Source organism: Phocoena phocoena, chromosome 6 (assembly GCF_963924675.1).
Source record: "Phocoena phocoena chromosome 6, mPhoPho1.1, whole genome shotgun sequence".
Classification (NCBI taxonomy): domain Eukaryota; kingdom Metazoa; phylum Chordata; class Mammalia; order Artiodactyla; family Phocoenidae; genus Phocoena; species Phocoena phocoena.
This window is the reverse complement of record NC_089224.1, coordinates 83,886,844-83,900,068: the sequence shown is the minus strand read 5'-3', so window position 1 is coordinate 83,900,068 and position 13,225 is coordinate 83,886,844. Positions and strand designations below refer to the sequence as shown.

Here is a 13,225-nt window from a genome sequence, read left to right as displayed (position 1 = left end):
CTTAGTGAAAAATATACAGGGAGATGAGACAAGACAAAATTGAGAGAGGGAGGGAGGGAGAGAGAATAGACAATGAAACAGACACACATTGTGTTTTCAGAAACAGACTTTAAAATAACTATTCTTAAGTGCAAAAGAGTATATAAACTATTCTACTCTTCATGTAAGAAACAAGAGGATATAAGAAAATATACTTGTACCTGGGACTTCCCTGGTGGCGCAGTGGTTAAGGCTCTGCGCTCCCAATGCAGGGGGCCTGGGTTCCATACATGGTCCAGGAACTAGATCCCACATGCATGCCACAACTAAGAAGCCCACATGCCACAACTAAGGAGCCCGCCTGCTGTAACTAAGACCTGACTCAACCAAATTAAAAAAAAAAAAAAATCAAACAAAAAAAACTGGTATGGTTTAAAAAAAAAGAAAGAATGTATTTGTATCTTCTCATTTGTACAAAAGAAATATAGAAAGGATAATCTAGCAACTGAAGAGATTGGATCCTTATGGGGATGGAGTGGGAAAGGGAAAGAAAGAAGAGGGAAATGGAAACTGAGTAGTAGGATGAGGAGGGAGCAACACTTCTCTGAGTAAACCTTTCCGTGTAGCTCTGACTCTTATAACAATTATAATGTTTCACACACACCAAAACAAAATTAAAAACCAATTAATTAAAACAAGATACCACTACACATCTACTAGAATGGTGAAAATCAAAAACACTGACACCACCAAATGCTGATGTGGGTGACAAGCAACAGGAACTCTCATTCATTGCTGGTGGAATGCAGAATGGTGCAGCCACTTTGGAAGACTGGCAGTGTCTTATGAAACTGAGCATGTTCTTACCATACAATCCAGCAATCTTGCTCTTTGGTATTTCCCCAAACGAATTAAAACCTTATGTCCACCCAACATCCTGCATATGGATGTTTATAGTAGCTTTATTCATAATTGTCCAAACTTGGAGCAACCAAGATGTCCTTCAGTAGGTGAACAGATAAACTGTGGTACATCCAGACAATGGAATTTTATTTTTTTTGGCTGCATCGTATGGCATGTGGGATCTTAGTTCCCCCACCAAGGATCGAACCCCAGCCCCCTGCAGTGGAAGCACGAAGTCTTAACCACTGGACCACCAGGGAAGTCCCCAGACAATGGAATATTATTCAGCAATAAAAAGAAATAAACTAAAAGAAAATGAGCTAAAAGTGAAATGTGTACCAAAAAGAAATAAGCTACCAAGCCATGCAGAATATTATTAAGTGAAATATTACTTTACTTGCATGAATATTACTAATACATATTATTAAGTGAAGGAGGCCACTCTGAAAAGGCCATATACTATATAATTCCAACTATATCACCTTCTGGAAAAAGGCAAAACTATGGAGATCCTAAAAGGCTCAGTGGTTACCAGGGGTTTGGGGAAGAGAGTGACGCATAGGCAGAGCACAGTGGATTTTTAGGGCAGTGTGATGGTTAATTTTATGTGTCAACTTGACTAGTATAAGGGATGCCCATATAGCTGATAAAACATTATTTCTGGGTGTGTCTGTGAGGGTGTCTCCAGAAGAGATTAGCATTTGAGTTGGTAGTCTGAGTAAAGAAGATCACCCTCGCTAAGGCAGGTGGGCACTGTCCAGTCTGTTCAGGGCCTAAATAGAACAAAACCGTGGAGGAAGTGTGATTTTGTGCTCTTTGCTTGAGCTGGGACATCCATTTTCGCCTGCCCTTGGACACAGGTGTTCCTGTTTATCAGGCTTTTAGACTTGGACCAGGATTTGTACCCTTAGCCCCTCAATTTCTAAACCTTTGGACTCAGACTCATAGCACCTGCTCTCCTGTTCTTAAGCCTTTGGACTCACTGAATCACACCACCAACTTTCCTGGGTCTCCAGCTTACAGATGGCAGACTGTGGGTCTTCTCAGCCTCCATAATCAAGTAAGCAAATTTCTATACCAAATCTCCCGATATGTCTGTCTGTCTATCTATCTATCTATCTATCTATCTATCTATCTATCTATCTATCTATCTAACTGGTTCTGTTTCTCTGGAGACCCCTAATACGGGCAGTGAAACTATTCTGTATGACACAATGCAGGATACAAGTCATTACACATTTGTGAAAACCCACAGAATGTAGAACACCAGGTGTGAATCCTGATGTAAACTGGACTTGGGTGATGATGATGTGTCAGTGTAGGTCATCAATTGTAGCAAACGTGCTAAGCTGGGTGTTGATGTTAGGGAGTATGTACATGTGTGGGAGTAGGAGTATGTGGGAACTCTCTGTACTTTCTGCTCAGTTTTGCTGTGAACTTAAAACTGCTCTAAAAAGCAAACTTTATTAAAAAGAAGAGAAAAAAGAAAAATAATAAAGAGACGGCTAGATATCCTTAGATACTAATAGCTAGTAATGATAAAGATAATGTGATTTAGGTATTAGTAGAGATAGATCAGTGAGAAAGAATAGAATGCTAAAAATACTCCCATATATGACAATAAAGATAGCATTTTGAATTTGTGGACCCAGGAGATGAGGTGCTCACAGGCCCTGGGTATGACCCCAGAGAGTGATGCTATACCCCTTCAGAAGCCATTATTCACAAGCCTACTGCCAGCACTGCAGCTCAGGATTATTCCATGTTTATGGCTAGAACAACTGCTTATTCTCTAAAAAGAAATCATGCAATTCCAACCTCACTATATAACGAAATATAGATAGTAAAACTTAGAAAATATATGTATTTATTAGATCTTAAAGTGGGAAAAAGCTTTTCTTGGCATAAAACCACAAAGAAAAAAATCTCAGAAGAAAAAAATGAAACAGAATTAAAAGGTAAACAAAAAAAGTTCATTATATATGACAGAGAAAGGTTACTATCCTTATTACATAAAGACCTTTTAGAAATACTAAGAAAATGAAAAACCAATTTAAAAATTGACAGTGGAGGGCTTCCCTGGTGGCGCGGTGGTTGAGAGTCCGCCTGCTGATGCAGGGCACGCGGGTTCGTGCCCCGGTCTGGGAAGATCCCACGTGCCGTGGAGCGGCTGGGCCCGTGAGCCATGACCGCTGAGCCTGCACATCCGGAACCTGTGATCTGCAACGGGAGAGGCCTCAACAGTGAGAGGCCCGCGTACCGCAAAAAAAAAAAAAAAAAAAAAAAAAAAAAAAATTGACAGCAGACATCAGTGAATAATCCAGAAAATAGATACACAAAGCCAATAAAAATACGACAAAATTCCATCTTACTAACTAGAATTTAGTAAAACCATTATTTGCCTAAGTGTTTGGAGAGAGTTTTTTGGTTTTTGCTTTTGAAAGGGTGAAACAAACGTCTGAAACCTTCCTGGATTCCAAGAAATCTGGCAGCATGTTTTTTTTTTGGGTTTTTGTTTTTAACTTTTCTTTTATTTATTTTCTATTTATCTTTTATTTATTTTCTAAATTTTCTATCTATCTATTTATTTATTTATTTGGCGGCTTTGCATCTTCGTTGCTGCGCATGGGCTTTCTCTAGTTGCGGCGACCAGGGGCTACTCTTCATTGCGGTGCGTGGGTTTCTCATTGCGGTGGCTTCTCTTGTGGAGCACGGGCTTTAGGCGCGCGGGCTTCAGTAGTTGTGGCACGTGGGCTCAGTAGTTGTGGCTCGCAGGCTGTAGAGCGCAGGCTCAGTAGTCACGGCACATGGGCTTAGTTGCTCCACGGCACGTGGGATCTTCCTGGACCAGGGCTTGAACCCGTGTCCCCTGCATTGGCAGGCAGATTCTTAACAACTGCGCCACCAGGGAAGTCCCTGGCAGCATGTTTAAAGAGCCATAAAAATTAGAGGTATATACAAAAACTTATATGAAAGGCTGTTTAGTTTATATGTCCAACACAGTCATGATTAAACAAAGCATGCTGTATTCATAATCTGATATAATGCTAAGCAGCTAGTAACATTTTTGTTGAAAACAAAGAAATTATGTGAGAACATCTCAAAACAGGATGCCCACAATTTTCTGAATGAAAAAAAAGTTATAGTAGAAGGGTTTGTATAGTTTAAGATTAAGGAGGATTTTAATATTTTCTTCTGTGTTCTTTTCTCTGATCTTAATTTTTTGGTAATGTACATTAAGTAATTTCATAATTATAAGAAAATGTCATTTTCTGTTTAAATAAAAGGTACCCAACTACCAAAAAAAAAAAAAATGAACAGCAATTAGAATCAGCTAGGATGTGGGAAAGAACCCAAAATGGAATAAAAACAATAACAAATAAACCTAACACTATTACAAAATTAGATCAGGTAACCACACTAAAAAGGTGGAGAAGAAGGGAACTCACCCAAGTAACTTTATAAAATCGTATTTTGGCTGAGTACTGTAAGACTAAGGACAAAAAGAAATGTATGTAAATACTATGCTCTATTTAGTAAATTGACTTCTCAAAGGGGTATGGGTTGGCAATTCTGAATCTACTTTATGTGTATACTAGGATTGAACAAATAAGCATATATATCATAGATAATGGGAGCCAGGTCTTTCACTGTTGGAGAAAAAAATTTCAAATAAAAAGATAAAAGCTAGAATAAACCCTGTGGTGTTGGATGGAATTGGAGGTAACAGTTTGAAATCCGTGTGTGTGTGTGTGTAATACACATATACACTGATAGGAACACAAATAGATATAAATATTTCTCAGTTCTCTCTGCTGAAAGGGCTTAGGAGCAATGAGTAGGAGTCCAAGAGTAGTATACACACCTAGCACTCAGATCTTGGATTCTAATACCATCTCCAACAAAAGGAACCAGGTTCCTTGGAGAAGTGGTTGATTCCAGGGCCTTGGGTAGGGGAGGAATATGATGAGATTTCATATTGAAGGGACCGATATGCTCACAGAGAGGAAAATGGATTAGGGGAGTCAGAGTAGATAAGTAAGACCAGTTAGGAAGCTACTGCAACAGTCCAAGTTAGAGATGAAGGTAAGCAAACGTTAGGTAGACTATGTGGTGGTGGTGGATGAGATACAAAGAATGATTTGAAAGCTATTTAGGAAGGAAAGGTGACAAGACCCGGTGACAGATTGGATTTTGAGTGGTAAAAGAAAAGAAGATAATGATCAGATTTTTACCCCTGGGATGGACATACAGATGGATAAGTATTGGATATTAACCAATATAAGGAGCAGTTTTACATGAAATCATGATCAGTTCTGTCTTGGACAGGTTGAGTTTGAGACGCCTTTGGGACACCTAAATGAGGACATAGTAAATAGCTGAATATACATAACTGGAGTAAGGAAAAGACGTCAAGGAGTCTCTGGTATCTAGACGGTAATAGAGTTTGCTGCCTTAGACACTGCACATGTGCCAAATGTAAGGGCCCCCTGATACTCCCACCAATCATACCCACTAGCCCTGGCAGCCCATATGGTGAGAATAAGAAAACATCAGGGATGGCCTTTAAAATAGTGAGCTTCTCCTCCACTAGACTCTCCTGACAACCACACTGACTCAAAGACAGCTTTATTCCACCACCTCCCACAAGCAGTCTGCTGCCAAGTCACTGCAATTCTACCTCTCAAGTCCATCCGCTTCTCGTCACCCTGCTTCTACTGTGCCTTAGAATAGGCCCTATGTGGCCCTCCACATCCATCCTCCACCCAGTCACAGCGGTCTTTCTAAATAGTGTCTCCTTCCTCTCTTTCCTTCCCCCCTTTGAAATCGTAATGAGGTTAATTATAGTAACAGCTCATACTCATAGAGTACTTTAGGCACTGTGTTTAAATCTTTACATGGGTTATCTCATTAATGGTCACAATTTTCTAAGACAGGCATTATTATCTCTCTCTCTTTTTTTTTTTTTTTTGACAAATAAAGAAAAGGAGGCTTGGAGAGGCTATGTAACCTGCTTAAGATTGTATAGCTAGTAAGTGGTAGGGTCTAAAGCTTACACACTTAGCCATTTATGCTCTATACACATTGTAAACAACAAAAAGGGAAGAATAAGGAAGAAGAAAGCAATCACCTGTTAAGAGACCTTAGGCAAGCCCTTCTCTCAGGGCCTCAGGGTGCTGACTTGTTTTGAGGAGGCTGAACTAGATGCTCTCTAACAACCCTCAGGCTCTAATTTATGAAATAGGATAATGGAGAAGAAGAAGTGGTCAACGTTTCCCCTCTCTGGCTTCCTGCTAGGATGCCCATGCTGCAAAGGCTATACTGCCTGATCACTGAGGCAGCTGTGACCCTTCTTTATGTGGCCAAACATAACATGGCTTGGGATGTCCTTTGCCCAATTATGTTGGGTTTCCTGGGAACACTATACTGGAGAAGCCCTGGTCGATGTCCAGTCTTGATTCTTAGAAGTATCTCCCTATTTTCCTCTGTACTCTGGCCTCTTGGGCAGGTCAGCAAGGGCAAAGGCTGCCCGTGAAACTGGAGCTGCCTCTCCTTACACCTGAATCAGGCTCACGGGCCTCCCTTCCTCCAACCCTCCCCAAAGTCTGGATGCTGGGCTTCTCTGAGCCTGTTTGCATATCTGAATCTGGCTTTTCCCAGAGGTCCCTTATTCAGGACACCACTTCCTGCCCTCAAATGAATGAGGAGCTCTCCTGCCTCTCAACTGTTCTAGAACACTAATTTTCAAAACTTTTTGACAATAACCCATACCAAGAAATAAATCTTAAATTGTGGCCCAGTATACTCATCTGCATGTATACAAACACACACACATGCACACACACACCCCTATGTACAAAGACATATAACTGCAACAGAACTTATTACCTTTATAATGTGCAATGAACTTTGATAGGTTCTATTGAAGTCTATTTCATGAAAATTATCCTAGTCCAATCCACTGAATTCATTTCATGAGCCCTACATGGCTTGAAAATCATTATAAAACCATGCACTAGTTCACCTTTAAACCAATAGTGAGGGGAGGAAGTCTAACTATCAGTAGTATCAGTAAATTAAGGACAAAAGGATTGGTTATGAAAAAAACCAATCTTCATGGCCTTCTCAGGATGTGAGATAACTACATGAATGTGACCAGGTCCACAGTAGATGTGACAAGCTTTGCAGCATAACTGTCTCAAGGTGTTTTATAGTAAGGTGAATACAAGCCACAATTACCCTGTGTAGTTGTAAGTAGTCTGAAATAACTGTGCTCCCCCTTCTCTCTGCTCTGTAGAGCACTGGATTGGGGAAAACCGTTGTCTATTTGAAGTTGCAGGAATTAAGTATAATTCTTGGGGTACAGAGTAAACCCAAAACCAATCAAACTTTCAACAGGTGCTTTTTAAGTGAGGAGTCAGGTCAAGAAATATTTACCTATGTAACCAATACTGTGCTCACTGCTGTAAGAAAATGCTGATGGTATGGTCCTTAGTCTTATTTATAATTCAGTATGGCTGGCACACAGTATGGGCTCAAAAACATATCTGTTGAATAAATGCATGCATAAGTTGATTTGGTGAACTAAGTAGAAGCAAAGCTTTGACATAAAAATGGGACTCTGTTACAGAGACTGTGTTTACCCAATGAATACTTTTTGTGTCATGTTTAACAATCTCCAAATCTCAAGCACTTAGCTAGTATACATTCAACTAATGTTTATTATATCTCTTATGTGCCAGACACCTGCTGGGATAAAGAAGTAAGAGACATATTGCTCCTTCTGAGAGATTGTTTAAAGGTCAAAGATTCTTCCTACCCTAGGAGCCACATTTGATCACCTTTCAAATGTGATTTTGTAGTATGTCTACATCTCCACTCTCTTGAGCTGGGCTGGCCTTGCGAATTACTCTGATCAACAGAATCTGGTATAAGTGATGTGACAGTTCTGGAGCCCAGGCCTCAAGAGGACCTGTAGCTTCCACCTTCTCTCCCTCAGAGCACTGCCCTGAGAAAAACATGCAAGGAAGATGGTCTGATTTGCTGGACGATGAAAGGTCATACAGAAGAGAACTGAGACACCTTGGCCAACAGCCAGCACCAATTACCAGACATGTGAAGGAAGCCATTTGGACTTTCTAGTCTGGCCAAACTTCTAGCAGCCACAGGAGTAAGCCCAGCTGATCCAGTAGAGGAGCTGCCTAACCAACCCATAGAACTGTGAAAAATAATAAACCGTTGTTTTAAGCCACTTAGTTTGGGGGGTGGTGTGTTATGCCGCTAGAGATAACACAGAAACTGATACCTAAAAAAGAGACATGCTGGCCTAACAAAAAACCAGAGCATCGACTTTGGAACTGGCTGGTGAGCAGAAGCTAGAAAGGCAATGAAGAAACTATTAGTGAAGTCTGGAGGAGCAGAGAAGAAGTTGCTATTGGAGTCTGGAGAAAAGTGAACTGTGTAATTCAGTGGCAGGATAATTGGCAAAACTGTCATCTGCAGTAACTTGGAAGATAGAAAATACACCTAATGAACTTGTAGATATGGCTTAGGAGCTTTCTAGGTGGAATGTTGAAGAAAATATCAACTGGCTTTTTTTAGCTGCATATGATTAAGGTATGGGGAGAAAGAAACAAAGAACTACTCAGCTTGCAGGCAGAATTTAGAGTAAATATAAAGAGCACAGAGTGTGCTGGGTTAGAAAACTGTTTTAAATTTTCTTTTTTTTTTCTTGCCAACAAGAGAGTCTCATATAGTAAGATATGACCTAGAGATAAAGATCAAATCAAGAGTATGGCTGTGCAACCCTTTATTAAGACCTCAAAAATATTAAAGATGGTACATTGTAGGCCTCTCGGCTAGACAAAAGAACTTCTAAGAATCTCAAGGGCACTGTTCCACAGCGGCCTGAGCCACCCAAAGTAGAGAGAGGCCTATTTGAAAGATAATTAATGGATGTGGTTTTGGAACATGGAGTGAACCCAGTCAGATTCATAAAAGACCCATGAAGTGTTTGAGATAATTGTATCGCTGAGAGTGCCACCAGCTTGAACTACTGAGGCGGTCCCAAATGAAAAGGAGCCTCTAGGGCCCCAGTTTCCTATATGCAGGAAACAGGCTAAGAAGCCTACTCAGCTGCAAACATGGGCTATGTCTCAAGGAAAAGGAAGACTTCTCAGAGAGTAGAGCCAAGAACCCAGGTGGCAGAGCCCAGAGCCAAGGAGAACAATGGAATAGAAAACACACATAGGAGTAAAACCAGACCCTAATCAAGGCACATTTCATACCTCAGAGTAGGGGCCCTGCTAATGTATAACCAGCTGGCTTTCAGAATTGCTATGGACTAATGACTGCTATGTACATCCTATTTCTCTCCTTTTTGGAACAGGAATGTCTCCTGTGGTTTATTCTGTGCCTGTCTCACCACTGCTTTCTGGATGTGTGTGTGGGTGATGTGCGTTTTGTCCGTTGGTCTCTGAATCAGAAAGATTCACACCTGGGGAACCTCAGCAACATCTGGACACGACATTGGTCTCAAGATCCCAGACTTAAAACTTGATGTGATAATTGGCATGAGATTTTGGGGTCCTAAGATAAGGGTGAGAATATTTTGCATGTGGGAGAAATGTGAATGATCTGTGACCAGAAGGAACTGTGATAGATTGTTTAATAGCCCCAAATGACTCCCATCCTAGTACGCATAAAGATGGAATCTATTTCTCCATATTATTTAGTCTGGGATGGTCATATAACTTGGCTTTGATCAACAGAATGTAGCGTGCACATTCTAGAGCCTATTCCTCAAGAGGTCCTATAGCTTTTTCCTGTGCTTTCTTAGAATAATGTCCTGAGACCACTGTGTAAGAAAGCCAGTTTAGCCTATGGGAGGATGAAAGGCCAGGTAAAACAGAGTCGAGGAATCCCAGCTGATAGCCAGCGCCAACTGCCAGACATTCAAGTCAGTCCATCTTAGACCATCCAGTTCACTGACCTTGAACTGAATGTAGCCACGTGAGTGAGAGCAGGAGAAGCCTGCAGAGGAACGGCCCAACCAACCCACAAAATCATAAGAAATAATAAACTGTTATTGTAAGCCGCTTAGTTTTAGTGTAGTTTGTTAAACAGCAGTAGGTAACTGAAGCAACCCTGATTTTACAGATCTTATAGTCTAGTGGAAAAAACAGACAAGTAAGCCAGTAATAACAGTGAAAGGTGTTGATCCTTATAATAGGGAAGTACAGGAAAGCTATGGGAGCATATAGCAGGAAAACAAAGCCTTGTTTAGTGGGAAGGCATGGCTGTACGGAGGAAGGAGCATTCACTCTGAGAGCTGAAAAATAAAAGGTACTTTTTGTCCATACAGATAAAAGGATTGTTATATGCAAAGGTCCCAAGCTAAGAAAGAACTTGAGGAAATACAACAGGGCTGTCACATCATGAGAGTCTGGTTAATGAAGGGAAGAAAAGAGAAACAGAGGAAATAAAGAGCAAATAAATAATAAAATGGCCGATTTAAGTGCTGACATAATTACTTTAAATGTAAATGGTCTAAATACATGAATCAAAAGAGCCCACAGTCCATAGGTTAGCACTGAATAACAAGGCAATACACCCACCATTTGGTTTTCTGGGATCTGTTCTCTGCAAGTCTGAGGAGAGATGCTGCTCCTTCTGGGGGGCTCTGCTTGGAGACCCTCTGCCTGGAGACCATCTGCAGGCTTTCCGCTCAGGGCCCTGGGCCTTGTCGCTGCAGGGAGGCTGTTTGCTGGGCGCCCAACTCTGCCTGCGGGGCTCAGCCTGGGTGCTGGGCAGACAGGGAGGAGCTTGGGGTCTGCAGGAATCTGGGCTCAGCCTTCCCTTCTGCTGTTCTGCCTCTCTTCGCCTATTTTCTTCTTCTCGCTTCCTGGGAGCAAAGCCAAAGGGGAAGAGGAAAAAATTAAGAGCGTTCGTTACCTGTTCAAGTGTTCCTGAGTGAGATTTGAACTTTAAAAGGAGCTACCACAACACAGGGGGGATTTGGAAATTCAGAATTTTCACAATTTCACAATTTCCTGTCTTTTATCCAGGTCTTATAGCTCAAAGGATGACGGAGGCAGAAAGAATCTTATAGATCAACCTGTGCCCCGCTGAGACACACATGATATGGAACTTTTTGGTGAGACATAAGAGGATCCCAGGTGTGTGTGCCCCAAGTGTGTGTGATCCCTGGAACTACACCCTTTTTCTCCTATTCCAGAAAGCACATCAGAATGCAACTGAGAATGATAGTCAGAGGGATAACCCTTAATCTTCTCTATTTGTTAAAAAGACCACTGGTAAACCTTAACGATTACATGAAAAAATTACAAAGCACCTCACAACTGATTATAACACACCTGTGAGGTGTGTTATAATCTCGTAACACTGCCATCGAGAGCTCTTAGCTTATGGGTCAAACCCACTCAACTTGCAGATGAGGTCCAGAATCACCTGTTACAATAACAGGTGATTTTCAAGAAGTCATACACAAGTAGCTGCTGGCTAAGCTGGAACCTTTGGGTAGCAACAGAATAGACAGGGGAGGCCAAGACTAGAAATGAGTGGCCGGGTGAGGCAGGTGGGCCGAGGTAGCGCAGGTCCAGAAAGGGGTCAGGTGCTTAAGGACGAAGTGGCTGAGTTAAGGACACGATTTGTTTGACTGATGTCATTAATTTGTAGGGATATCCAAGGGAAAGAAAAGAGGACGAAAACAAACATTTTCTGCGCCTCTCCTGTGCTGGGCACTGATGATACAGTGATGAGGACCACAGAGTTTGGCCCTTCCTTGAAGAACCTTCTACCCAGAGCGGAACAGCTAGGACAACAGAGGCTTAACATATGATGGAAGAAATGTTATAGTAACGTGCTTGCACAGAGGAAGCAGTGATTAATTTTGTGGAGGAACCTGGAAGAAGGTCCCAACTGTTGATTCTCAAAGATGTGTAGGAGTTTGCCAGGCAGATAGGTGGGAATGAGGATGTTAGTCTGAGGGAGAAGTCTGGGCAAAGGAGCGAGTATGGAAAAACTGGGTCTGTTTTGCTTCTTTTGACCTTTAAACAACACTTGCTATAAACGGCAGGCACCCAATACCTATTTGCTGCTCAGGAAGAGAATTTGGTTGCCATTTAAAGGTGCAGTTTGAAGTAGAATAATTAGAGGTACAGTGAAGAGAACACTGTACTGGGAAGTCTAAGAATTCTGGTCCTGCCTCTGCCAGTAACCACAAAAAGACCTTGAATAAGTCAGTTTCCTGCCAAAGACTCAGTTTCCCCAGGTCTGACACTTACATGATGGTTAATAATCCTGAATTGATTTAAGGGTCTGTTTGGAATGTCTTTATAAATAATCGGGGCTGTGTTATGTAATGGGATGGAGAGATTTCTTTTATCGGAGTAGCTGGTATCAGGGTCCCTCTTAGTGGGGGACCTTGTTTAGACAAATACCTCAGTAAGCTTGGGGACAGGATTGAGGGCTGGTAGAAGGTGAGACCCTCAGGGCCTAGGTGGTGACTGGCTTTGAGGCTCCAGAAAAGAGGCCTGCTCTGTCAGGACACAAAGAATTTGTTTGTATCTCCTGACTGGGAGGGAAGAGATGAAAGAACAGGAGAGAAGGGAGGGGGAAGAAAGAGAAGGCGAAAGATTGGGTACTGCGTGGAGCAATGGCAGGGTAGAGAATCGTCCAGGGTGAGGGGACAGAAAAGGACTTTAGATCTGTGATCCACACACTTTAATGAATGGAATCTCCTGAGATCTTACTAAAACCTAGATTCTGATTTACTGGGGCTGGGGTGGGGCTCAAGAGTCTGCATTTCTACCAAGCACCCAGGTCCTACAGGTGCTACGGGTCCTGAGTAGCAAAGCTTAAGAGAATAGGGAAGTCTCGTGTGGCCTGTTAACTATGCCATTAGAGGATATGCAGTGTGAGTCTCCTCAATGACACCAGCTCTTCGGAAGGCCTCCCATGCTCATACATGCTTTTTTATAGGCAACCTGACAAGTTGTAGGGCCACGGTCCCAGGAATGGAACCAAGAGCTGAGGCAGAGGCCCCAAGCCCCCAAGAAGTCACAGAATTCAGATTTCCACAGACTGTGCAATCTGAAGCAAAGCTTATTTATATCTCAAGGGAGAGGAAAGTCCCAGATGACAGATATCTGAGTCACACTTTAATATAAAGCCTTGTCAACTTAACTCCCCCCCTACCTTTTTTTAAAAAAAAATTTATTTATTTATTTTGGCTGTGCCGGGTCTTAGTCGTGGCACACGGGATCTTCATTGCAGCATGCGGGCTTCTTAGTTGTGGCAATGTGGACTTCTCAGTTGCAGC

At 41.9% G+C, this 13,225-nt stretch overlaps 1 protein-coding gene across 1 annotated transcript in view; it reads right to left on the bottom strand.

Annotated features, from left to right (window-relative positions):
* INVS (inversin) overlaps nucleotides 1–13,225 on the bottom strand; it is a 137,935-nt gene that overhangs the window by 20,229 nt on the left and 104,481 nt on the right. The window contains exon 13 of the mRNA XM_065878773.1: nucleotides 10,500–10,786. Coding sequence (XP_065734845.1) covers nucleotides 10,500–10,786 — 287 coding nt within the window. The remainder of the gene's footprint in view (nucleotides 1–10,499; nucleotides 10,787–13,225) is intronic.